The 27500-nt window shown below is 47.8% G+C and overlaps 1 protein-coding gene across 1 annotated transcript in view; it reads right to left on the bottom strand.

The window, feature by feature from the left end:
• Positions 1–1007: 1007 nt before the first annotated feature.
• Positions 1008–27500, bottom strand: part of LOC119583816 (integrin alpha-PS2-like) — a 99188-nt gene continuing 72695 nt past the window's right edge. The window contains exons 7-19 of the mRNA XM_037932521.1: positions 16920–17149; positions 16613–16765; positions 16258–16458; positions 15956–16131; positions 15718–15848; positions 13165–13313; positions 12236–12447; positions 5243–5447; positions 4836–5056; positions 4438–4726; positions 3965–4249; positions 3611–3850; positions 1008–3475 (exon numbers count right to left, since the gene is read on the bottom strand). Of these exons, the coding sequence (XP_037788449.1) occupies positions 3386–3475; positions 3611–3850; positions 3965–4249; positions 4438–4726; positions 4836–5056; positions 5243–5447; positions 12236–12447; positions 13165–13313; positions 15718–15848; positions 15956–16131; positions 16258–16458; positions 16613–16765; positions 16920–17149 (2582 nt within the window). The 3' untranslated portion in view covers positions 1008–3385. The remainder of the gene's footprint in view (positions 3476–3610; positions 3851–3964; positions 4250–4437; positions 4727–4835; positions 5057–5242; positions 5448–12235; positions 12448–13164; positions 13314–15717; positions 15849–15955; positions 16132–16257; positions 16459–16612; positions 16766–16919; positions 17150–27500) is intronic.

The raw sequence follows: 27500 nt of genomic DNA, 5'->3' as shown, positions 1-27500 counted from the left end.
TCTCACAAGAATACTTATGTGTTATTATGAAGTATCCTATAAACGCAACAAAGAGATGATGATTAATTCTAATCAGTAAAACTACCGATAGACAGAGTAGATATTTATGACCGTCGCTCAGGAAACCGGATGTGAATGACTGCACCGTTTGCATTTAAAACATCACCGGAAAATATTATAGGTTCCTATCGCCTTCATAGTCGATTCTCTGTATTTGATCCTCCCGCTCTCTCTCTCTCTCTCTTTCTATATCTCTCTCTGTCTGTCTGTCTGTCTGCATCTCTCTTTCTCTATTTGTCTGTATCTCTCTCTCTGTGTCTGTCTGTATCTCTCTCTGTGTCTGTCTGTATCTCTCTATGTGTCTGTCTGTATCTCTCTCTGTGTCTGTCTGTATCTCTCTATGTGTGTCTGTCAGTATCTCTCTCTCTGTGTCTGTCTGTATCTCTCTCTCTCTTGGCCCTATTAACGTATCTTATTATCCGTTTTTGTTCCTCCCGCTCTCTCTCTCTCTCTCTTTCTCTCCCTTGGTCCTATTTACGTAATTTCACAAGATTTAATTAACAGTTACTTTATAATTACTCGCCACCGCCCACCACTTATTCTGCCTCTCCCTTCCTTCCGCTGTGGAACGACGGGCTGCCTCGTTTTCCGCCGTCGCTTCGGATTATAATATATTTAGTATGGTGGTTGCAACACCACTCGTCCCGTGAACAATACATTTCCCCCCGAACATTGAAACAATGTTCTGTGTGTGTATATGTATGTATCTACATGTGTATATATATATATATATATATATATATATATTTCTGTCTGTATGCGTATATATACTTATATACGTATGTGTGTGTGTATGTGAAATAATAATAATAATAATAATAATAAAATATATATTGGTATGTATATCATATACATATAATATATCACACACACACATATATATAAAATCTTACCTATTCATGGAAAAACTCAAGATGTATAAAACAGGTTTACTCTAAACACATGTATTAGGATAGTAGTTTTATTCGGATTTCGTAAGGCACACACGATTGTCAAGTCGATACACGGACAGCATACACAACGTTAAGTAATATTAACATTCACCGTCTCTCCATTCAACCATGCGAGAGGACATGGCACATCAGATTCACAGATCTAACCTTTTATAACAAGATAAAGAGAGCTCTGGATACATGGGTTAACATTTCGTGGTATTTGAAACATGAGATTCATGTGATTTGTTAGGAAAATTGGGAGATCTTTGTTTGTGACAATACCTGCGTCGAGAGTGGTTTAAGACGCTTGGGAAATTATTTGAAGATAGACAATACAATACAAATCTGACACCTTTTATGTTACGCCGCGTACTTTTCACTCCCAAGACACTTTTGCCTATACATAAAACGAGTCATGTATACATCCTAGTGGCTAAATTCAACTGAATACTCTTTTAATTTACACAAAACACCAATTTACTATTTCTAATGAACAGCTGTCTCCACCTATGAATATTTTTTACATCACTTTTATCCTCGTTTCTCTAATGAACACATCACGTAAAGAAAGACAAATAAGCATACATCCCACATAAAGAAAGAAATCTGGTAAGGTTATAAAATAACAAGAAAAAGAAGAATACGTATTCTCTATAAGCTTAAAAGGATAACAAAAAAAGAAAGTAAAAAAAACCCGACCAGTAATATGATCAGTAATCCCGGCGCCTCCTTGAACGAAGCACCAAGGAACAGCACAACGGCAGAACTACGAACAATATGTTCACTCGAGATTCACATTTTTCCTACCGAAACGTGCGCTATCATTCCCGGGAAAAGAGAATAGTGGACAATCTACAACTAAGTATGGGTATTGTAAGTAGACAAATAATGGAAATTGACTAGAACACAACTTGATGAGATTCAAATAATCATTGTTGCCTTAACCTACAAGTACTTCATGTAACAAAGTCAACTACAAATAGCCCATTAAAAATCTACCTTAATAAGATCTGAACAGTTAATGAAATGTATCTTCTTGGTGAATGTTGTTCATGGCACACAATGCGGTTTCCCTATAAATACTACACTGGAATCACAATAGGAATCATGTGTTTATTCATTTAGGCAAAAAAAGTGACATCAGTGATACCTATTGCAAACCAAAAGCACATAAACATTCATATGTACAAAACACGGTCGAGTAAAATAACCCATTCCTCCGCTGAATTGGGAATAAATCGTGGAAATTAACTGTAAAAAAATATATATACACAATCACAGTATTAGGAATGGAGGCCCTACTGTTTTGGCCTCAGTCCAAATAACGCATCTTCGCTCCTAAGCTCGTGTGGGCAGTGTTCGTGAGGGATGAACCAGGCGTGTATGCTGACGAGATCGTTGGCTAGTTAACAGTAATCAGTAAGAAACAATCTTACCAAGATAACAAGTTCTATAGAGATAACTGTAACTACTCATTTTCACATACACATTTTCCTTACACACGAGGGTCATTCTTTAATTTTCATTTCTCTCATTTTCCTCGAATATCCAACACAGGAATGTCGACATTTGCTAAGCCTCTAAAGTTCCCTCTACCATTAGCCATCACGTAACTTGTTTCATCTCGATTATCTTTCTCTCTCTCTCTGCGTTTGACACGAGTTAGGGCCACGAAGCGGTTGCATAATTATCTACATGATTCATATTCATATATATATAACGTTTGTTTGTTTTTTACAAGGAAAATTACATCAATATGACTAAGACTTCATTCCACTAGGCTTATTTACAGAAACAATGCGGACGTCAGCTCACATTTTAAGTACTCAACCTTAGCACTTATTTAACAGCTACGCTACTCTATATTATATCAAATTAGACGAGTCAATCACCCGATTCAACACGCCTTTTAAATGCATCATGGCAGTCACATGCACACAGAAATTGCACTTTTGGTGACCAGATTGTCCGAATATTATCCACGGTCCTAGAAATAACAGGAAAATATTTTCAAGCAACATATAAGGCACAAAAAGCAGTGACTGAAGGAGCTAATATGGCACTTTTGAGCACACGGTACACTTAATGCTAAAGTGACGGTAACTTCAAACACCTTGAAAATGAAGCATGATCGGATAGGTGGGAGGCTCTATATATTTACACTTTCGCCTCGAACGGGAGGTACGGTCAGTTCCACACATTGTTAACATACTCATCATCTTTCTCTTTATTTTTTTTCCCGTCTATGTTGCAATGCACACCCAAAACTCCCGATTAAAGCTCTGTTTCAGTTGCACATTACACGGCGAACGGTTTCAAGTGCAGCACGCGGCGCGAAGGGCACGAGGCGTCACTTCTGCCGGGGTTCCTCTCCGCGGGGGCGGCGACCCTCACGACTTGCCGTTGCTGTAGAAGCCGTTGCCGTTGAGGGGCTCGGAGTCCGACTTGTCCTGAGGCCGCTTCCTCTTGAAGAAGCCCAGCTGGCGGAGAAAAAGCGAGAAACAATAAGTATTCATGCGTTTTGTCACGCGGGAAATCGTATGGGAAATATAATCCTAGAAACCACGCTCATATTTCATACTGTGAACGAACGCGATGGTCTTTGTGACACTCACCGCCCAGAGAATGGCACTGAGGAGAGCCAGTAGCAACAGGCCGGCGAGGATGCTGCCCACGATCACCACCCACTTGAGGGAGCGCACGTGCTCCTCCGGGCCCGTCCGCACCAGCGTGGTCACCGTGCCCGCCCACAGCTGCTCCACGTCGCCCCAGCTCGGCCCCGCCTCATCCTCCTCCGCCATGCCCATTCCGGCGATCACCAGGCGCGACGTGATCTTCACCTCGGACCGTCCCAGCTGTTGGTGCAAGAGAAAGAAGGTTTAGAGACGTCCAAAATCAGATGATAATAATGTGAGGCAAACGACCGTCTTTACAAGCACCAGACCCGGACTCCCCTGCGTTCCGCTTACCTTTTCGATGGTGTCCACCCAGAGGCGGGATCGCACGCGGATGATGATGTTGGACTTGGCTCTGAAGGGCGACACCGTGCACATCACGCGGGTGCAGTTGGTCGGGCCGCAGGACAGCTCGTCCTCCAGGCGCCGCCTCTGGCTCCTCCTCAGGCGATGGCCGTGGCGCGTCCGGTGCTTGGCGTGAAGCGCTGCGCTTTCTTCGGTCACATGGAGGAAGGAGCTGCCCACCTGAGCTGCCAGCTCGGGCGCCGTTACCAGATGGTCGTACGTCGCTTCCGCCACCTGTGGTCAACAGTCGGCATGGGTTTTAACTTTTGCGCAATGTTAGAATCTGAATGTGAAGACAAAATACGAAATACACAGAAAGAGAGAGAGAGAGAGAGAGAGAGAGAGAGAGAGAGAGAGAGAGAGAGAGAGAGAGAGAGAGAGAGAGAGAGAGAGAGAGAGAGAGAGAGGCCTACAACACATACCGTGAGCCCCAGGTAGTTGACGTCGGGGATGGAGTGGCAGACAGCCTCGGACGACACGTCGGGTTCTTCCAGCAGGTAGAGCAGCGGGTCGCCCCCGAGCGTCCTGGTGGGCCACAGGAGGAATATCTGGGCCTGCGGGAGGTCCGACGGCCCCTGGTTGTTGACGTCGTAGACGTGGGTCACCTCCGGGCCGACCTGCCAGTCGTGGCTCACTTGCTCGCCCTCGCCAAGCAGCCCCACGCCGAAGCGGGAGGCGTTGTAGTCGAAGGCGCCGTCCGGCCACGAGATTCTGGAATCAACACAGGCCAGTGTTCACTTTCGCCGTGACGCTTGTCGCCTTCACGACGCATTATAAAACACCCACGTGACTCGCGCCTTGATGCTCGTCTCCGACTTACCCCTTGATGTCGATGTCGCTCCTGACGGTGACCTGCAGTTCCTTCATGACGTGATTGTCCCGCTCGGTCCCGTGGAGCTCCTCGTTGGTCGAGGTGGCCGTCACGTTGAAGGGGAGGACCGTGAGGCGGGCGCTGACGATGGCCTCGGGGTTGGGTTGGAACACCAGCTGCAGGGCAATTTCCTTCCCGGAGGGCAGCGGATTGCCCATGTCGCATACCACCTGCAATTCGCGGCAAAGGGGGAAATTGAAGAGGACTGTCCACCAGATTCACCCTGTCTTTCCTCCGTATCACACATATGCCAAATATTTATCTATCTATATCTTTCAATCTATATCTATCTCTCTGTATAGCTATCTACTTGTAAACACATTCCCCTAAAAAATTCCCTCGTCTCCTGAACTCACCTGCTCATCCTCCTCTCTGGTGAGCGCCGAGCAGATGGGGGTGACGTCCTCCGCGGTGCTGGACGTCACCAGGAACTTGCTGAAGGTGACTCCTCTGGGGACACGCACGTGCAGCTTCGTCTGGAACGAGTCCTCGCCCTCGTTGCTCAGGCTCGTCATCAGCACCAGGTTGTCGCGGGAGCCAAGCACGTACTCGTCAAAGTCGCTGCAGACAAACGGAAATCACGGTGAAGCATTAACTCGCGAATAGCGAATTGCATTATTCAAGGAAGATGAGGATGAAGAGGAAGAGGAAGAAGATGAAGAAGAAGGAGAAGAAAGACAAATAATAATAATAATAATAATAATAATAATAATAATAATAATAATAACAATGAATAAGAAGGAAAAGAGAAAAAAAAAAATCCTCACGAACTTTTAACTAATTCCCCGATTAAAGAGACACATCAAGCAAAACCAATATCCCAAATCTATCTACTACAAAAAATATACACATGATTTTTATCGACATCAAGGATCTCTCAGTAAAAAAGAAAAAACAAAAACAAAAATCAGATACCGGCAACCAATTAATTAACACCGATCTCCCGCTAAAAGTGTCAGATCCGTTCCCGGCGCCAAAATCCGACCACCGTGAAATCTACGACAATCGCCAGTCTGATTCACAGCTGCCAAAAGGAGAGACACTCGGTATCCGACACATTTTCTTCTGTCTCGTTAGTCTTCAGATAAAGATCAATTGAGGTGTCAATGAGATCTATATTATGGGGCGGCTTTCTTTTTCTCTCTCTTTTTTTTCCCTGCTGCATTAACTCAACTAACGTACAACAACAACCCAAGTTTTCGCCGTGCGCTAATGACCCAGCACCACGACGGCGACGGTTGTCTCACTAACGATGAGGCTCGACCGTACTTGGAAGTCGCGAAGTCCGTCATCCCTTATACACGAGACCGTCGATAATGGGACTGGCTATGATGACTCAAAGCTTTATGCCTTATTAATACTGAATACCCACGATGTGTGCCTAAATATGGCATGGCTGAGGGGGTGTCACTGATGATTTCCGTGCCATCTATTAGTGTGGAGGTGGTGCATGAGAGGAATAGGAAAAAGAAGAGGACAGGGTGAGAAACAACGGAGAGGGAGAAGGGAGGGGGAGGGAGAGAAAGAAAGAAAGAAAGAAAGAGAGAGAGAGAGAGAGAGAGAGGAGAGAGAGAGGGAGAGAGAAGGAGAGGGAGAGAGAAGGAGAGGGAGAGAGGGAGAGAGAAGGAGAGGGAGAGAGAGGGAGAGAGAGAGAGAGAGAGAGAGAGAGAGAGAGAGAGAAGAGAGAGAGAGAGAGAGAGAGAAGAGAGAAGAGAGAAGAGAGAGAGAGAGAGAGAGAAAACAGACGAGAGAGAGAAAAGAAAAGACACAAGAAGAAAGAGAAGATAGAAAAGCAGAGACAAAAGAGAAGAGAGAAAGAGAAGAGAGAGAGAAGAGAGGAAGACGAGGGCGGGGCACTGGGCTGCCACACGCACGTGCCGCACGCAACCCACCCCTGACACACCCGCAGCTCTACACGTCTTCTTCATCTTCCTCAGGCCATTAATCATCGGTGGCAGCTCCCTAAAAGACCCAAGATATCGCCCACCGACAGGTTGGTCTTCCGTCGAGCGTCAATGCAGCCGCCCCTCTGCTTTCGTAAACAGCCTGTTTCATTATCTGAAGCTGTTAACCAAGAAGAAGAACAAGAAGAAGAAGAAGAAGAAGATGAAGAAGAAGAAGAAGAAAAAAAAAAACGTTTGCATAATTACCTCTATTGTGTCCAGCCTCTCGTGTCAGTTAATAATAATGATAAGAGAAAACGTTTACTCATACCGTGGTGTTGAGAGGGACAAGACTGGAGGGAAAAAAATTGCCAAAGAAGGAGAGTCTAAAGATGTTCTCGTTGCTAGAGAGAAGAGGAAGAAGAAGAAGGAGATGAAGAAGAAGAAGAAGAAGAAGAAGAAGAACAAGAGACAAATGAGAAAGAAGTAGAAAAAGAAAGAAGAAAATGATGAATAAAAAAGAGAAGGAGAATGAGAAAGAGAGAGAGAGAGTAGAAAAAAGAAGAAAGAAAAATAAAATAAGAAGGAGGAACCACAAAGAACAAGAATAAACAGAAGTAAAAACGTAAGGGCAACACCCGATCCAGCCGGCGATAAATCCCAAAGGTAGCATCTAGGTCTCGTTAACGTAAGTTCGCAATACCTCGTCAACATACCGCCTGTGCCTGTCAGCTGTCCAAAGCAAACTGCGCTCCTCATCTGCATCTACTTTCTACGTCTTTTTTTTTCTTTCTCTTTCTCTTTCTTCTCGGTCTGTATGTTTTTTTTCTCTCTCTCTTTCTTCTCTGTTTCCTTCTCTCTTTTTTTCTTTCTTCACTTTCTCTTTCTCTCCACCCGCCTCTCTCTCTCTCTCTCTCTCTCTCTCTCTCTCTCTCTCTCTCTCTCTCTCTCTCTCTCTATTTCTGTGTGTGTGTGTGTGTGTATGTGTGTGTGTATGTGTGTGTGTGTGTGTGTGTGTGTGTGTGTGTGTGTGTGTGTGTGTGTGTGTGTGTGTGTGTGTGTGTGTGTGTGTGTGTGTGTGTGTGAGTTACTCAAACAAAGACTTCCCAGACATCAAACGTGTCCCTCTCGCCTGCCTGTCTGTCTTCCTTCACACCACCAGGCTCCCTCCCTCCCCCCTTCCCCCCCCTCCAGCCCTCACTCCTCATTTCTATCTGAGCGAGAAGCAAAACATCTCTCTGACTTATAACACAGTGTGGGACGCGCGACTCTACTGTAGGCCTACTCACTGATCTCTAAGATAACACACAGGGCAGCCCAGGATTAACGAGATCGCTCGGCCCGGCGCAGTTGACGGCTTCATTGTCAGCCGGAGGAGGGAAAAAACAAACGTTTCTAGGGAGAGAGAGAGAGAGAAGGAGAGAGAGAGAGAAGGAGAGAGAGAGAAGGAGAGAGAGAGAAGGAGAGAGAGAGAGAGAGAGAGAGAGAGAGAGAGAGAGAGAGAGAGAGAGAGAGAGAGAGAGAGAGAGAGAGAGAGAGAGAGAGAGAGAAGACAGAAAGAAAGGGAAAAGGAGAGGGAGGGAAAGAGATAGAGAGAGACGGAGAAAGGGAGGATTGGGAGGAGAGGAGAGGAGAGAGAGAGGGAGAGAGAGACGAGAGAAGAAAAAGACGAGACAAGACAAGAGAAAGAGGCAGTGGGAACCCCCAAGTCTAAGAGAATGTAGAAGAATGTCACAGATCGAAGAATTTCGACATCCCAGCCTGTAGGAACCTGTAGTCCTTCAGACCTTTGCGTAATGTAACCGTCATCAGTCCGGGATCGAAGACCATAGAAGGCCTGCCGCGTCAACCTGGCATTAACATTAACATAACCTTCCAGTAAGTCATCCTCTTGGGCACAAAACAGGCCCGGCACGCGAAATCCATGGCACTGAAGGAATGTTCCCCTGGCAGAAGGTGGGGGATAGATCGATAGATGGATGGAGATAGATGGAGATTGATAACCAGTGAGGGGAATGTATGCGTGAGAGAGACAGGGGAGGGGAGTAGGGTTTAAAATGAAAGATAAAACAGATAGATAGTTTGATGGAAAGTTATCTACGATTAATGCAGGATTGATACATATACTGAGAGAGAGAGAGAGAGAGAGAGAGAGAGAGAGAGAGAGAGAGAGAGAGAGAGAGAGAGAGAGAGAGAGAGAGAGAGAGAGAGAGAGAGAGAGAGAGGAGAGAAGAAGAGAGAGTCACATCACGGCAAAGTCCTATCGCACACCCCCTCCTTAACCAGCAACGTGAGTGGGTGCTGCCGCGTGAAAACCCGGGCTCTGGGGTCAGTTCATGAAAGTTTCATAGTGGCGACGCTGGCCACTCGCCTTCTGCATCATGGTCCTGTATAATAAGCAGCATGGACCACATGGCCATTCGCACACCCCTGGTTTCTACTTTTTCTTTCTTGTTCTTCATAAAACATTTCCGCTAAGAGATCTCCATTTCTTGGACTATTTTTTTGCAACACATCTAAAATAACGACTTAGTAAAAGTCTGATAGTTTTAAATAACATTAACAAAGGATTTTTCTTTGTCACACGAAAGACCAACCCATGTCTTTGAGCTTCGCCAGTACCTGTAGTGACAGGCAGGTTAGACAGATCAGAGTATCACCTTTGCCTTGTATGGCGGGCGCTTCCCTTGCCCCTTCCCCTCCCCTGCCCACTATCGGATGTCAGGGCAATGCCTCTGCATGGCAAGGTGAAGAACAAACAGACACTGGCTCTGTTGCTTGTCTGTCTTTCTATGTCTCTCGCCTTCTGTGTCTGTCTTCCCCTTTCTCTGTCCGTCTGTCGCCTGCCTCTCACACACAAACACACACACACACACATACGTTTTTCCCTTTCTCTGGTCCGTCTGTCGCCTGTCTCTTACACACAAACACACACACACACACACACACACACACGAGCGTCTACAAAATCCTGATGACACTATTGATAATGGGAAAGAGCGAAGGTTAACGAGGGGAAGCCGGGGCGTTAGCGAGGGTTCAGTGCTGAGTGTCGCTCATTGTCAAGTGTTGTGTGGCCTCGTCTCCATATGCAGTTTCTTGCATTCCTTTGTTGCAAAATCAACAGAGAAATATACATATCAAACCAAAATATAATTTCTCAATAATTCTAAACGCATAAACTAGTTTCCAACACGCAAATAACCAAAGCTAACTACAAGCAAATGACCGGCTGTTTGGCTTAACGGTGAAAAAGACGTTTGCATGGTAACGCATTCACTCTGCTCCAACGAGGGGAAAGGAAGAGGGCAGATGTGACCTACTTCAGGAGCCAACACTGTATGACCTCCCCTTGACCTCGTATGCTAAGTACATGTCGGAGGTAGTGGACGAAAGTGGAACATTTAAAACCAAGTTATTAAAGCATTTCGGAGAATAAAACAAACCGAAACAGCCACCATAGATCTAAATATCCAAAATACATCAAACACACACTGTAATCTAAGCTATAACTCGCACAAAATCCGGCTACGTACATTCCCAAGCGAAGGACAGATGGGAGGCGATAGATTTTTATTTTCTATATATTTATAAGGGACTAGATCAATGTCGTTTGCAAGGTCAATACGGTTATGTTAATATGGTTGACGGACATAAATATGGAACGATGCGGGACGGGCATAATGGACCCTGCAGGGGGGGGGGGTAGTAAAGAGGGGTGGAAAAGAACGGCGGAGGTGGGAGAGAGAGGAAAGAGAGGGTGGAGAGGAGAGAAGAGAGAGGAGAGGAGAGGAGAGAAAAGAGAGGATGAGAGGAGAGAAGAGGAGAGAAAAGAGAGGGGGAGAGGAGAGAAATGAGAGGGAAGGGAGGAGAGGAGAGAGAGGCAGAGATGAAATAGATAGATGGATAGACAGATAGGTAGATAGATAAACAGAGGAATCGTGGGAAGAGAGAGCAAAAAAGAAAAGAAAATAGACATGCGAGATTGCTAATAATTCCTCGTCCGCCATTCCTCTTACATAGACACTAACCACAGTGAAAAGAGGATACAACGACCACCCAGACTGCAAGGAATAGGCAGTCTCCCCCTAAACAATGTCACTTAGCTCAGTAAACAAAACAAAATAAATGATAAAACGACAACGACCGCATCACGGCAACAGGAACCCCTCAAAGACGCTCTTTAAACGACGGTGTCGAGATATGGCGCCGAGATACGTCACCAAATACGCACACTTGCCGCAAAACAAAAGACCATTTACTCGAAACAATGGCGGGTCGGGGATTGTGCCAGAGTGAGCTCGCGTCACAAAAAGGAGGAATATTAACCGGACGATTTTCGCTTCCATTAGCCATTTGCAATTAGCGGGAGAAATGCGAGCGGGAATTGCCGTCCATAAAACGGCCTATCCACGCAAAGGTGTGATCGCCTAAACAGCCAGGAGGTAAAAAGCTGCCAACTGAGCAATAAAACAAATGAGGATCAACTTCGCCACAAACAGCGGATCGTATCACCGGCGTAACGGACGTTTAAGCGTTCGGATCCCACAGGTTAGCGATCCCCGCAACATCTGCGAGTATAAAAACCTTTAATGACGGCCGAGGTATGGGAGAGATGGCGAAGAAGAATGGAAAGCAGAGACAGAGGGAGATAAAATAACGGGCCAAAGATAAACGACGCACAGAGATGGCGGGAAAGGAGATCGGGAAATCCAATGAGAGATGTGCGTTTCATTATGCCAAAACATCGCTTATTTATTCAAAGCTCAAGTGTATCTACGCCACTCTACTTCACCCCTTGCTCGGACGTTGTGTAAACAAGCAGCTTGTTACATACAAATTAGGCATATTTTGGTTTCTCAAGTAATTCTAGGAAGCGCGCCGAGCGTAGAAAAAGAAACGACAAAAAACAAGAAGATAAGAAAGAAAATGTTTGTGTTTTATATCTTTAAAAGAAAAGAAAAGAAAAGAAAAACTAACAAATAAAAACAAAAATCTAAAAATATATTTATAAAAAAAAAAAAAAAAAAAAAAAAAAAAAAAAAAACGCGAGTTACAAAAGAGAAAAAAGAAAATGAAAGAAAAAAAAAACGCCAGGCTCGCCCATTCAGTGCACTGTGGCAGCTTACTGCTTTGCAATTCAAATGGATGACTGCTCATTGATCGTCCACCTCTTTTCGTTCCCTTTCGTTTGACGGTGAAAAAAAATTGTAAAGAAGAGCGTGCAAATGGCGAGGTAGCATTAGTTAAATCCCATTTTTCCCTACCCAGCGCCCGGCTTACGTGTCTAAATGCACTCCATCTTGATTTCTACAAACTAAGGGGTATTTTGACCAGACACGAACGCCGTCATTACACCGGGCGCTGGATAGGCTAACGCCCCTCCCAAGGACCCGCGAAACAACCTTACATGACCAAATCGCATGAAAAATTGAAGGTCTGAGAGCGCCTTGGAGGCCTACTTACGTCTTGACCCGCGTCTTGAGGTCCGGCACGCAGACGTTGTCCTCCCCGCAGTTGTTCTTGATGTAGATGGTGGTGCGCGACGCCTCTCGCTCGCCCGACGCCGGAGGAGCCAGCATCGCGCGCAGCACTTCGCGGGGGACGCGGGGCCGGCCCTCCGTCAGGCGGTAGTGCATCTCCGCTTCCAGGGGCGTCAGCTTATCCCGGGGGTCGCTCTGGGGGGAGGAGAAGCGGGAGAAGTGAGAAGGGGGAGAGGGAAAGGGAAGGAGAGAAGGGAAAAGGAGGGAGAGGGGGAAAGGGAGGAGGATGAGAAGGGAAAGGGAGGAGGGAGAGAGGGGAAAGGAAGGAGGGAGAGAGGGAAACGGAGGAGGAACAGAAGGGAAAGGAAGGCGAGAGAGAAGGGGAGGGTGAAGAATGAGAAAGAAGGGAAAGGAAGGAGGGAGAGAGAAGGCGGAGGTGCTAACGTGTTGAGAGGCAGGTGAGAGAGCCAGGGGCGGGGAGATGACGGCGGGGTGGTTCGGTCATTAGGAAAAGGGGAGGTAATGAGGGCGAGAGGAGGGAAGCGGGTAAGAGGGGAGGCAACGGCCCGAGAGGGACACGTGAAAGGAGAGTCAAGGGGAGGGGGGGGGGGAGTCCAGCTGATGATGGATCATCTCGCGAACAAGAACATCAAAATGGCAACGGTGTCACAAAAAAGCCATCAATCACGGCAAAGATCACCCAATAGATTTTGCCATTTAAGTCTCTTTCGGGAAATGAGTCTGCTGTAGAATCCCTCACCTCTTTGACGGATGGTGTTTGTTTATCGTGAAAACCAATTGATCAAAATACTAAACCAAAAAGAAGAAGAAGAAGAAAAAGAAAAAGAAGAAGAAAGAAGAAAAAGAAGAAGAAAAGGAATAGGACGTAAGAAATGAAGCTAAAATACTTACGGTGATATAGGTGTACACGGATTTGCATCCCTTGACGGACTTCCTGAGTTCGATGGTCGAGTTGGAGACCGAGTGCTTCTCCTTCTCGAGGAAGAACATGCGAGGCGACAACTCAGCCTGTCGGTCCAGTTTCAAGGACACTTCTACAGCTACGAGGGAGATAAAAAAAATAGGTAAAAAAAGAGTGGAAAAAAATTCCCAAACTGGCAATAGTATTGTTTATTCACAGCAAAGGGATCATTCATAATCACACAACAACACCACAACAAACAAAAAAGCCCGCATCAGTCTAAATTCAACAATCATATCAGGACTAGAAATCGGCTGTGACACAATCGCATGTGTATACCCCTAAACATACTCGCCCGGTTTGAGATTGTCTTTTTTTATGCGTCTGTGGCACAAAGGCTCGCTATTCACAACCAAACCATAAACGTCAGACTCCTCATCTGTCATTAAAACCTCGAGATCATCCACCATTCATAACATGCGCCATAAAAGCTTCATCTGAACCGTAAAGATAATCCCTTCCCTTCCTTTCCCCTTGCCTCGCCTTGCCCCAGCGCGCCAGCACGCAGTCTACCCGCTTCTATTTACGAACCGAAGCGCGGCCAAACATTTAGCATCAATAAGTTACACACCACTTGAGGCTCGCCATCGGCTGGACGCAAGTGGACGGCGGCGGTTCATTTGTTTGGCGAAACTCAAGCGGGGCTTCGTTGTTTTGTGATTCAGACGTCGGGGGTAACGGGTGTATTTGTGGAATATTTGTGGAAAGGACGAAATACTTGGTCTAAGTTGGACGTTGTTACGAAAGGTGTACTGTGAGAGAGAAGAGAGAGAGAAAAATAAAGAAAGAGAAAGAAAAGAAAAAAAATATCGAGCCACTATCACGTGTTGAAATATAATGTCCAACTTCTTTTTTGTTAATGAAGACACGCGGCCACATTCCTTGCACAATCGCAACGCACAAGGCGCTGAGCAATAATAATCTTTTATCATGTTCCCCTTTCGCAGACGTGACTAAGCCTTGTTTTGCCCCAGCGTGAGTCCTCCGCCGCGGCCTAAAGCGCCACCAGGAAACCGACGGAAAGGTCAGGTTCGTTGCGTCACCGGCTATCGGGGCAAAAATACTATGCTAACATCTTCAGCACGAGATGCGGGTTTTGCAGGATTCCTATTTTGCAACTTCGCAAATAATCGGACGAAAGGCCGATCGTATCACCGTCTTGCGTTGAGACACTCGCTACATTTGCAATATTAAACGTCACACTATTTTTTTTTTTACTTAATTTTTATTACCAGATGGACTCGTTGTTTAATTCTAGGTCGTGAGGGGAAGGCATACTAAATTTCAGCAAAGAATTATTATACTAACCCTCCCTCTCCGCGTCCCTTACCCCTCGGATCCCTCGCAAAGCTCATGTCATGCGATCTTTGCAACATCTAACACCACAAGTAACAATTAAAGACGACCAGCACCGCAATTACAAGCTTCAGCGCTCACTTTTTTTTCGGAAGAGTCTTAAGAAAGAGAAAAGAAGTCTTAAATAAGAGAAAAGAAGACTTAAGAATGAGAAAAGAAGTCTTAAGAATGAGAAAAGAAAGGGACTAAGAACAACCGCTGTCTTTCTGGCCGCTTTTACGACCGCCGCAATCACCATCACAACAAGCAAGTGTTTGTACTCGTGATTATGGCTGCACTGCGCCTACAAACCTGATCATTACATCTAAAACTATCACTGCAATTAGAACTGGGATCACCTACTGAAAATACCATTCTCCTAGCCTTTGTCTGTCTCTCTCACTTTCTTCCTCTCTCTCTCTCTCTCTCCTCCTTCCCTTTTCTCCCCTTTCTGCCCTCTTTCTCTCTTTCTGCTTCCCTCTCTTTCTCTCTCTCTGCTCCACTCTCCCACTCTCCTTTTCTGCCCCCTCTCTTTCTCCCTCTTTCCCTGGCTCCCCCCATCCCCGTCTCTCTTCCCCCGCAAATCAACGCTCACCACAGAGCGCCATGCTATTAGGCTGACGGGCACCTCCACAGCCGTCTCAGCCTCATAAGGAGTCAGCAGCCAGCCGCTCGACACAACGGTCCTCGCTAACTCGCACATCCTTCAACCCTAATGACAAGGCTCAACGTGTTCTGGCATAAGGGAAGCCGGGAAGTTTCGGGAAGAATCTCCGTCGCCAACGATTATCGAAGTTTTTTTTTTTTTTTTTTTTTTCCCGAGCGTGTTAGGTATTGACTTAGAGGTGTGTAGTTACCGGTTCTTTGAATATGAAGCTTTTCGTTCATGATCTTTTGCTTAAGGCTTGTTATACGAAAGGAAGAATGCATTTGTATATAAGGCTGTGTTTGTGCGCACGACGGCCCAGCTGGCACCCGTCGATGAAAATCTTCACGTGAATGGAAAGATTTATAATCCCGTGATACAACGAACATTAACAATGACGTCATCAGGGTAACAATAGAGCCACTTTCATTCTCACTCCGACACACGCACATGCCCAAATCAACCCATACAAAGAGCCACATAGGGAAGCAGATATACTCACAGAGGTCCTTTGGAACGCCGTGCCCCGAGTATGTGAGACAATACTGAAGGGCCACACACGGGACGTTGGTGCCGTCCTGAAGGGAACAGCCCTGCTGGTCTAGGTCGATGATGCCGCTCCTGCCGCTGAAACTGAGGAGCAATGCTGGTGAGAACGAGCGAGATTTTGGCGAATGTATGCAAAATTAGCCAAGACATGTACGTACGTTCTAGCTAAAGTTTCAGACGGTCGGACTTACTTTATTTCGGCCTTGACCTGCACAACAGGTCGCGTGCGGAAGACAGCGACTTTGTTGGTGTCGTAGGCGCCCACCGTCAGGTCGGGATACTCGTTTCCGTCCAGGTCTTCCCCCGCTGAGAGCGCCCATCCGAAGGTGGCGATGTTCACCTGCGTTAATTCTTCCGCCAAAAGTACCTGAGGCAATGACAGGCGAGATGATCGATTAACTACAAATGTATTATACAATGAAAAAAAAAAATAGCCAAACCAATTTAAATAAGGTGTCGCACCTCAAGATAACCCGACAACAGCTTTACCAACCTGAGAGGGAGTCTTGGCCAGGCCTTTTGGTCCCCCGAGGAAAATGTAGACGCCGCCCCGAGCTGCTTCGCCGGCGTACGGGGCGCCCACCGCCAGATCCCCGTAGCCGTCGCGGTTGAGGTCGCCCAGGGCCGCCAGGGACAGCCCGAAGTGACTCCTGGACCGGTCGCCCATCAGCTGGACGGAGAGCTGGAAGTTACGCTGCGGGGAGAGAGAGAGAGAGGACGAATTGTCAGTCAAAAGTATAAATTAAAAACAATATAAATCGTCACATGGGAAGCATATTAACGTGACGCTATTTGCCGAAGAAAATACGTCCCAAACATGAAGGAAAATAAGTGGGAGATTCGCTCACCTGCTGCGTCTGCGTGTAGACCGACACCGACCCCACCTCGAAGTCCGTGGAAGCCGCTGGGTCCGTGTACCAGGGCGCGCCCACCGCCACGTCGTCGAGACCGTCTCCGTTGGCGTCGAGGACAGTGACGGAGTAGCCGAAGTAGGAACCGATCTACGAGGTAAATGCAAGTTAAGAGATTAAAGTACCTCCAAAAATCTACACCCCGGACGATATACTGATTAAAAATATACTAGGCAAAAAAAAAAAACAGCGTAACAGACTTTCTCTAAATGGTGGTTACATCACCTCGAACTGCAAGACTTACCTGGCGACCCGTAATATTGTAGAGGATGTTGAGGCGGTGGTCGAACACTACTACCTGGCCCGTCAGGTTATTGCCCCGGGGCATCCCCACCGCCAGGTCTTCCTCGCCGTCGCCGCTGAACTCCCCCGTGGCCACAGAATAGCCAAGGTAGCTCATGTCGTCCTGCTGGGGCCCCTCCCCCGTCGCCAGCGCCTCTCTCTGGTTCAGCAAATCTTGGTAAAACACCTGACCTGCAATCGAAGAAAGACGTGTCGTTAAGTTTCGCTAAGACGTGAATACTCTACGATAAAACGGTCACGACAACTTTAGATTAAGGGTGCTATACAAATCATCAACGGATTGCGGAATGCAAAGCCGGACAAAGCCCAGCCCTTCGCCTCTCGAATGGCTTCTTGAGGGAGTAACTACTGCTATTGTGTTTGGCCCTGTCTTGCCCCGGAGCCTAATCTCGGATGACAGGTCGGCCGAATAATCTCTGTTCACGATATCGCAAGGTCCGCTTCGAACTCGCCCGGGAGCCTCGCCTCCTCGCTCCTTCTCGCCCGCAGTTTAGCAAAACCCATAAAGCGTCTTTGCATTTACGAGCTCAAGACAAATAGGGCGGCACAGGCGAAGCGGGCGGCGAGGCAGCGCCGGTTCTAAATATCGCGGGCGTCGCGTCATGACGTTTAGCGCCATTTGACTTCCATGAGACGCTATCTTTGGGCACACGAAATTTACGATCAATCAGCTCGACCATTTATAAAAAGCGACCCTATGGAGACGCGCCGTGCATATCACTGCGGTGGCCGCGCCGATTCCAGCGCGATAACCCCCATGCACAAAGGTCCAGATTTAACGTCCTTTGAAAAGCGACAGCGGATGATCGCCGAGTTAAGCCGCACGCGCTACTCAGGCTCTCGATCCCGCCATTGTCTGATAATCCGACACCTGTGACTGATCGCGCACAAAAACCCGGCTCAGATATGGAGGGCGGCTGCCAGCCAGCAGCCTTACATGCCTTTTTACATGCAAGCACGCGCACGCGCACACACACACACACACACACACACACACACACACACACACACACACACACACACACACACACACGCAAACGCACATGTACACGCATACACACACACACACACGCGCGGGCACACACACACAGACACAGACACACACAAGCACTTAGAAAAGCGTGTCTCCAATTTCTTATATTAGGGGCATCGGGGGCACTGTCAGGCCCAATCACGGTTTTCGTCAGCCGAATGCCCTCCCGGCTGGCGTATCAGTGTCAGATCCATCCCGATAGAGGCGTCAGCTGCTCATTTCCACTAGAAAAAGTCGTGGCGCGTCATGGCTACTTGAATCACTGACGGTCACCATCGCCGCCGCCAAACTCAACCGAGAACATTCCTCTATGATTGGTAATACACCTGACTTATATCGTTAACCGACGTTTGAAGACTAGACGCCAGTACGACTGTCAAGCGACGCGGCGATAACGGACCAACTCAGAGCAAGTGCACATAATAAGTTGATGGCGGGACATACATACATCACTATAAATATCCGCAAAGTGTGCAATGGCTAACCCACTTGACCACACAAGCTCGCCACACTTCTCTCCTCTCCTCTAAGTAAACAATGCCGTCACGCCCACCCTTCCCCGACCCACCCACCCACCCGCTAACCTACCCGTCCGCTCCCCCGCCTCCCGCTACGAGTCACGGAATGCAAAGCGAAAGCAAAGTTTGGTATGATAACGGACCAAAATCTCTCACTCGAGATAAGGTTTCTCTGTCTCTTCTGTTTGCAACGGAACTCACGCGGTGTTCATAGTCAATGTTCTTTGTTCACCTGCTGGACACGTGAGAGATAGCGGGCGGTGGCTAGGTGGGGTATGGGGAAGGGGGGGGGGGAGAAGATGGATATGTTAATTTGTTAGTTTTGTTTTTGTAGAGAAAAATCGTTTTGATTTTCCCGGTTGTCCTAATACCTTCGGGTGAGTCCCCTCTGGAAACATATTCTGGTTACCTAATTAGGTATTTCAGTAATTTCTAGTTAAATAGTTACACAATACCCAAGATCAGAGTAATACACTACCACAGCCATTCGAAAATTTAATTCTGTTGTACCTAAACATAAACAAAGATAAGAAAAAAAAATCTCATTCATAATATTTATCGTCGCAACCCTCACAGCATATTTTATGAGCCAAGATCCTAATAGAAAAATATATTCATCTCTGAGCATCACATTATTATGATTTGCGTGATAAGTCCGGCTCAGCATCAACGACGGGCGCATCATCGGAGAGGAAGGGGGCGCCGCAGCCTCCCCGTCTCTTCTACCCCCTTGACGTCTGAGGAACCACTGAGGCGATTGAAAGCGTTATCAACCATCTTGTCTCTTTTCATTAATCTAATTCTTATCTCCAGATACATCAGGAATGCAAAAAGAGTCTGCACCTTCGCCTCAGAGGGTCGGGTCTGCCTGGCCCTGATGCCTAGCCTCTCAGCCCCGTCGGGCGAGGGAGAAATATAAACCAAGGGTAGAATTGAGGCTGTGTACAAGTCCGTTTTAGAATCTTAATAACGCCCAGGAAAAAAAAAAACAAAAAAAAAAAACAAGAATGAAAAATAATAATGTAGGAGCGAAACATGTTCCCATATATTAAGTAGATTTTCTCACGACTAATAGGCTGGTGATGAACTGAACATTTCTCATCTGCAAATTACTCTCTAGTTAACGCCTGACATTTCTCTCGCATCACTGGGCGCTAATCCTCTGTCGGGCAGTGCTGAATTTATCCTACAGACGGGGACAAACTACAAACCACTTGAACCCTTGTCCTTCACGTGACCTTACAGTGGAAATTTCAGACCGAAAACAAACAAATTTAGGGATTAGCAACGACTCCTTTTCATCACCTTATTCAGCTCCTCAACACTTATTAGGACAACAAGACAGTTGGTAATTTCCTAGTTAACACTTGCCAATGATTTACCGGTCGGACCCACCACCAGGGGAGGGCAATACACAGACGGCCACTCAATAAATAACGGGAGGGAGAGAGGGAAGGGGACAGGAGAGGAGTAAGGGGGAGGGGGGCTGTCACACCGCTGTAACCCCGGCCCAACGAACGAGACGACATAAATCTCCGGGCGGGGGCGCTGTGATAGAACAATTGCGGGGCTGATTTGTTAAACCTGACATAATCGTGATGGCTGAAGACACATGGCTGGCTGCTTCACCCCCGCGTTGCTTGTACCTTCGGTGTGATTTGTGGTAACGCTTATCCTCCCGTGAAGCCTCGTCTGGCAACGTTTCTGAAGCTCGCGAGGCAGGGACTGAAGGCAAGATTAACACCTCCCTTGCTGAATATCAACAACGCTACTCTAAACAGAACAATCCTCTCCGTTCCTCCTCCCCGCGAAGCACAACCCTAATATCTGCGCACAAATAAACGCACGTAAACAGAAGCAGGGAGCACCATCGGCACCGTTAAGCCCAAATATACAACGCATTCCCGTTGTTTGCGTGGATACGCGAGCTCGCTCCTTTGAATCACTTGAAAACTTCATGGTAAATGCCCGTAAAACCCGTAGGTCCATGACATCATTCTCAAAACACCAGCGACTCACAAACCTTCGATCCGGGAACGAGAATGCATAAATTAATACATTAATAAATAACGAGATGTACAGACGTACAAACCCGGTCTCTCAGCCTCTCACGGGCGCCATCAATCCGAGGACGCCAGCCGGACGAGGCGCCCTGATCGAATCAAGAACCGCCTCCGAAAGCCGTTAATCGGATCGCCTTCTCGTCCGGGTATTTTCCCTCTATCGAGACGACTCAGGTGCTTGAGAAGGGGAAGCGGGGAAGGGGTGCGGGTATGTGGGGAGAGGGGGAGGGGAGGAGAGGTGTGTCGGGTGTGGGGTAGGGCGAGAGAGAGAGAGAGGGGTAGCGGCCAGGTGAGGAGGTCGGGGAGGAGAGGCAAGTGTGATAGTTGTGGGGGCAGGGGAGGGAGGGGGAGGATAACGTCTATTGGGGAGGCCTGGGAAGAGAACAAGTGCGTGTCGGGGATCTAAGAGGGGTTGAGTATGGGAGTGGGGAAGGGTTGAGTGGCGTCTCGTGGGGAAGCTGGTGGGATGAGAGGCGAGTGTGTGTTGGGTAATGGCGAGAAGGAGTTACGTCCTGGGCAAGGGGTAAGGGAGAAGCAAAGGGAGGAAAGGTAAGTGAGGCTGGGTAAGAGGGAAGTTCCTGCGAAGGGGAGCGAATGGAAGGGAATACTAGGTAAGGGGATGGGAAGTGGATGATGACGGGTGCTCACAGACAAACGAGTATGGGAATGAGAGAAGGGGGGATGCGGGAGCAGGAAGGTAGATTACCCCTCCCACCCCTCCCCCCCTTCCCTTCCCCTGCTAGCGTCTGGTGGGGGGGGGGGCGGGGTAAGGCGCCGCTCTGGCGTTAAGGGGAAAAAGCAGAGAGAAAAAGAACGATGGCTAAGTCTCAGACGCCGCCATGACTGGGGATTTGCAACACTTAGGCTATTTTGTCCATTTACCCGCACCTCCAGACTCCATCCCGGGGGATTACACGGGATTAGAATATATGGGATTACGCACGAGCACATACACAGCCCCGAGCTCAGGGGGTGGACTACGCACCTCCCCCCGGAGGTGCGTATCGCGGACAGCGGAAAGGGATGGTACTTTGCTGTAAATCATTCCATACTTCAATATAAACATTTACTACTCTATTATACTATAATGCAAGTCTATGAGTGTATTATGCACATTCAGCAGTTCGGTAACGACCTCTCTCGACATCGATTACGCCCACATCCACCAGGAGCACAGGCGTGGGTCGTGGGTGGCTTGCTATCACAACCGGCCACCTGCCTATCATCATCACGCCAGCAAGAGACAGAACGGAAGAAACATTTCCCAGAAAATGCAACATTACCCTTTTTCTTCACTTCTCCACCAAGACAAAACCAAACAGCAATTTTCAAAACTCTCCTCTCTCTCTAAAAAAAACGCAATTCCGTAGGACACTAATGCAAACGTCCCAGTGCGATTAAACGTGCACTCTGTTTATCGGTCAGCCAAGTATCCCCGTTTCGAGAACAGAGGGAGGAGGGTGACTGGCCATGGCGGGGGCGGCGTCTGTTGTGCCCCGGTGACATGGTCCACCTGCGTCACCTCCTCCACTTCACAGCGATATCGAACTAAAAAAAAATATAATAAACAAAAAGAATAAAGATTCGTAGTAAATAAAGCCAAGAAGACGCAAAAGAAGACTACCTGAAGGCGATATCAGATACTAATTACGGCAAAGGAAATAATAATGTCGATTTGTTGATTCTCGGGCGAGTGAGTTTGTTCATGAATGAATGGAAATTGAGGTGAAGGTGTCCATTGTTCCCTCGGTCCTTACTATGGTCCACCCTTACTTTTCCCGCAGATTTATGACCACATACACACAGACAGACTCACATTCACACATTCATAATCACGCACACACACCCACCACACAAATACACACAGACAGACACACACACACACACACACACACACACACAAAACACACGCACAAATACACACGGGCAAACACACATACGCACACACACACACACACACACACGCATAACAAATAAAGAGAACAAGCGAACAACAGCATAATAACCACAGAAAGAAAATTACAAAGAGAGAGAAAAAAAAAGAGTGAAAGAAGCAGAGAGAAAAAAGTGTAAAATCCCACTCGATGAAGCATCCAATTTTTTTTTCTCTCTCTCTCCGGCTGCCACTCGGTTCCCCCAAATACATCACAAAGAAAGGCGGCCTCCCCTCCCTCCCCCACGCCCCTCCCCTCTCCCTTTCCCTTCCTCCACGCCCCTCACCCTCCCTTTCCTTTCCTCCCCCCTCCCCTCCCATTCCCTCTCTCCCTTCTCCCTTCCTCTCCCTCCCTCCCCCATTCTCCCCCTCTCTTTCTCTTCTCCCACGCCTCTCCCCCTCCCTCTCTCTCCTTTCCACCCCATGTCCCTTCCCCCCCCCCCTCCCCTCCCCTCTCCCACGGAACCCAGACGCCATATATGCACCAGCATGAAAGTAGCCTTCACCAGCGCCTCCAAGGACCGGAACACTTTATCACGCCCCCACTAAGCACGGGCGGACGGGTGGGCGGAGGGGGAAAGGAGGGGGAGGGGGGGCGAAGTGGGCGCCGTGAACGAGACGGCCGAGTTCTCTGTCACGGACGCCTACGCCCCTCCCACTCCGCCCCGCCGAATGCGCTGTCACGCCCCTCCGCCCGCCCGCGACTGATCCCGCCCTGCTTGTTGCTCGAGTAATTACACGCGAGTGGGGAGAGATTAGGCCTAGACAGAACCCAAATGACATCAACTATAATAATAATAATGAGAATAACAATAACAACAAGAATCAACAATAACAACAGAAATTCTAAATGCCTAAAGATGACCCCAAAGGAACCACAGAGCATCCAATTTAAATAAGAACCATTATCGAAGACCAGAAAACGCACTGAACCTGTGAAATACGACGTCGACGAGCGGAGAAGACGGAGGGCGCGTCAGTCGACAAATCAACGGGTCGCTTGGTTATTAACGAAGGCGTTTAGAAGGAGGCGAAACGAGGGAAAATATGAATAATTCCGAGTCCCGGCTGGCCGAGGAAGGTTATTGTTTGCTGGCCTTCGCAACGTCCAGGTAGTTCTCGCCTTACCCTTGTCATTAATCACAGGTAACAAACATGTTCCGAAGCCAAGGCCAGCGCGGAGAGAAAGAAAGAGAGAGAGAGAGAGAGAGAGAGAGAGAGAGAGAGAGAGAGAGAGAGAGAGGTGGGAGGGGAGAGAGAGAGAGAGAGAGAGAGAGAGAGAGAGAGAGAGAGAGAGAGAGAGAGAGAGAGAGAGAGAGAGAGAGAGAGAGAGAGAGAGAGAGAGAGAGAGAGAGAAACACGAACACATGGAAAAATAATTTATCAGTACATTTATCAGTGTGTGTGTGTGTGTGTGTGTGTGTGTAAGAGAGAGAGAGAGAGAGAGAAATAGATAAACAAACAGTAAATTCTAACAACCCACCCAAACCCCAGCACAACCAAGGGACAAACGAACAAGTGCAACAACCCCCCCCCTCCATCCCCCCACCATTAAAAAGACACAGCGGACTTTAAATTTCAGTCCGAGAATTCGTCACTCGGATAAGAAGTGTTGAGGGGCCACTGTCCATCAGAATCCGAGACGCGTGGCGGTGGTCAGACGCGCCAGGTAACACTATACCTATGCCCTCCCACTTCCCCCACTCCTCCTCCTCCTCTTCCTCCTCGCCCTCCTCCTCCTCTTCCTCTTCGCCCTCCTCCTCCTCTTCCTCTTCGCCCTCCTCTTTCCCCACCTTCTCCTCCTCTCCCTCTTCGCCCTCCTCCTCTTCTTTTTCTTTTTCTTCTTCTTCTTCTTCCTCCCCTCCCCCTCCTCCTTCTTCCCTCCCCCCAAAACCTGCAATTAACCCAAACCACAAATCGCGCATTTTTTTTTTTACTCCTTTTTTCTTTTCAGAACCGACAGAAAACGTCCGCAGATTCCGGCAGCGAACCACCTTTTTAAGGCGAAAAGACAGATCGAGACCCCCCCCCCCCGTGGGCGCCCGCTGCAACTGGTCCAAGGGCTTGACAAGCAAAAAGAAATAGCCTCTGTTACTCATTCCTCCTTCAGGCTTAACAGGTGCGTGACATTCAGCTCATCTCAGCTCTGAGGATGAGTTATAACCGGTGGGGATTTTTTTCACCTTTCTGCTTATTTTAATTTGGGAGAGAGAGAGAGAATAAGTAAGTGAGTATGAGAGAGAGAGAGAGAGAGAGAGAGAGAGAGAGAGAGAGAGAGAGAGAGAGAGAGAGAGAGAGAGAGAGAGAGAGAGAGAGAGAGCATGAGTAAGTGAGAGAGAGAGAGAATAAGTGAGTGAGTGAAAGAGTGAGAGAGAATGAGTAAGTGAGTGAGCGTGAGAAAGAGAATTAGTTAGTGAGAGAGAGAGAGAGAGAGAGAGAGAGAAGAGAGAGAGAGAGAGAGAGAGAGAGAGAGAGAGAGAGAGAGAGAGAGAGAATATCTTACCACCCGCCTTCACAAAATACATCCTCTAAACAAGAAATTTCCCGCGAGGTTAGGAAACCTACCATTCTAAGATTATAACGAAAAGAAAGAAAAAAGAAAAAAGAAAAAGAAAAAAGAAAGAAAAAAAGATACGTAAAGAAATAAAAACGAGAAAATCCCTTTTTCAGGCCAACGGCAGGTGGCTCGGAAACAGAACCGGGGGGGGGGGGGTTAGTGGGAAGGGGGTAGTGAGGAAGGGATGAGGGGGGTGAGAGTTGAGTGGGGAGAGGGATGAGAGGGGAGAGCGGGAAGGGGATGAAAGGGGAGTGGGAAATGGATGAGGAAAAGTGGGTCGAGGGGGAATAGGGAATGAAATGAGGGGAGAGGGGAGAAGAGAAGTGAGGGAAGAGGGGGAGAGGGGAGAGTGGGAAGAGAAGAGGGAGGGGCGCCCCGGTCGACAGCTCTCCTCCTAATGAGCCCTCAGGGACCCCTCGTCTAATCTTCGGCCCGCGTAATGATGAGGGTAAAAGCCAAGCCGTCATCCCACACGCGTGACCTCTCCCCTCACTGACCTCGGATATAGCCATCACTGCCGCTTCAGCTAATAATAACCCCTAAAAAACCCATTACATGATTCGGGAAAAAAACAAAGAAAGAAAGAAACACACTCACACACACACACACACACACACACACACACACACACACACACACACACAGTCGTTTGTTAAATCGTTCTTACCTGAAATATGCACCAATATATTCCCTTTTACTTTAATTAACTAATATTAAGAGAATCCAAGCACCATAACATAAAAGAAACATCCTGACCCCCTTCGTAAGACCTCACGAGAGAAACGACCCCACGTGAGAGACGACCCCACGACAGAGACGACTCCACGAGGGATGCGACCCTACGAGAGGAACGACCCCACGAGAGAGACGACTCCACGAGAGATGCGACCCTACGAGAGGGACGACCCCACGAGAGAGACGACCCCACGAGAGACCCCGAACCCGCGAGGCCATGGCAGGTTCTCCCAGGCTGTAATGCGAGACCGGGCCAGATTTCGCGGCCGATCAGCTGATATGGAGCATGACAGGAACGTCTTGAACTGACGCCCGCGCACAAGGTCGCCCTTCTTGCGGCGGCTGTGGTCGTGCGTAGAGTTTGATTGTTGTCCTTGTTCCTCGGCGATTATACTCTCCTTCTCGAGTGTCTATGGTCTTTGTCTGTCTGTTTGTCTGACTTTCATTACACATTCTCTCTCTCTCTCTCTCTCTCTTTGTATATGTTTGTTTGTGCGTGTATGTGTATGCGCGCGCGTGTATGTGTGCGCGTGTACGTTTTCGTGTGCATGTGCAGTTCGCTCTCCCAGTCACCCCGCCTCTCAAAACCCTTTCTCCCTCACCTGATCTCTTTTCTCTCCCTCTTTTCTCCATCGTTCTCCTCCCTCTCCCTGTGGTCTAGCCAAAGGGCGCCGCCGCGTCAGGGTTACAAGAGGACCCTCACATGAACCAGGAACCGCCGGGTCTAACATGGGCCGCGAACCCTAGCATCAAAGCCTTTTACCCGTTTCTAAGTCTACTATTACATTTTTTTTCCACTTATGGGTTTGGAAATGCATAGAACCGATTATAGAAATGAAATGGAATCTTAAATCTAACATTCCGATTTATTTAATAGTCGGATTTTATGCATAACTTACCCGAAATAAGAATATATAACTAATGTTAATTTACTTTCCTCGAGGCCACCCAAGACCGAAGCTTCTGTAAGACAAGATAACCGCGGGAACAATGCTAAGGGTGTAAACAGCGCTAAACTGCTTAAGGAGACATTAAACAAATCCTCGACAAACAGATCTATACACACTCAACGTACCTTTCCCCATGTTATTATCCTCCTCCTATTCTCAGAAGGAACACATGCGGATGTCCTGTATGTGCATGCCCCCCACCCTCTTCTCCCTTCCCCTCCCCTCCCCCGAACGCACGCATACGTAAACAAATGATAAAGCGAAGGAGACCCCGGCCAGCCGCCACGCCGAGTGAAGTATAAATACGGGGAGAGAGCCACACACACAAAAAAGCTGGTCCATATAGGCGGCTCGCACCCGTCAAGGAGTCAATCACCCGTGTTTATTTGGGTTTCACGTGTGTATTTCGCTTTCATCTCGCGGAACTCGCTCGCTTCAAAACGGTTCTGAAGGTCTTTTGCGGCCGCGGTGATGTAAAAATGGTGGCTGTGCTAAAATTTAAGTCATTTTAGGGCCCGTGATCCCAAGGTCGCGACTGCATGATGGCATTTCCCGATGGACAGGAGTCTGATGCGAGGGGTTGGTCTGACACTGTGTCCGGAACTCTCTGATCAAGTGACATACACACACACACACACACACACACACACAAGAAAAGAATGAAGAAGAGAGAGAGAGAGAGAGAGAGAGAGAGAGAGAGAGAGAGAGAGAGAGAGAGAGAGAGAGAGAGAGA

Source organism: Penaeus monodon, chromosome 17 (assembly GCF_015228065.2).
Source record: "Penaeus monodon isolate SGIC_2016 chromosome 17, NSTDA_Pmon_1, whole genome shotgun sequence".
Taxonomy (NCBI): domain Eukaryota; kingdom Metazoa; phylum Arthropoda; class Malacostraca; order Decapoda; family Penaeidae; genus Penaeus; species Penaeus monodon.
This window is presented reverse-complemented; position numbering and strand designations above follow the sequence as displayed.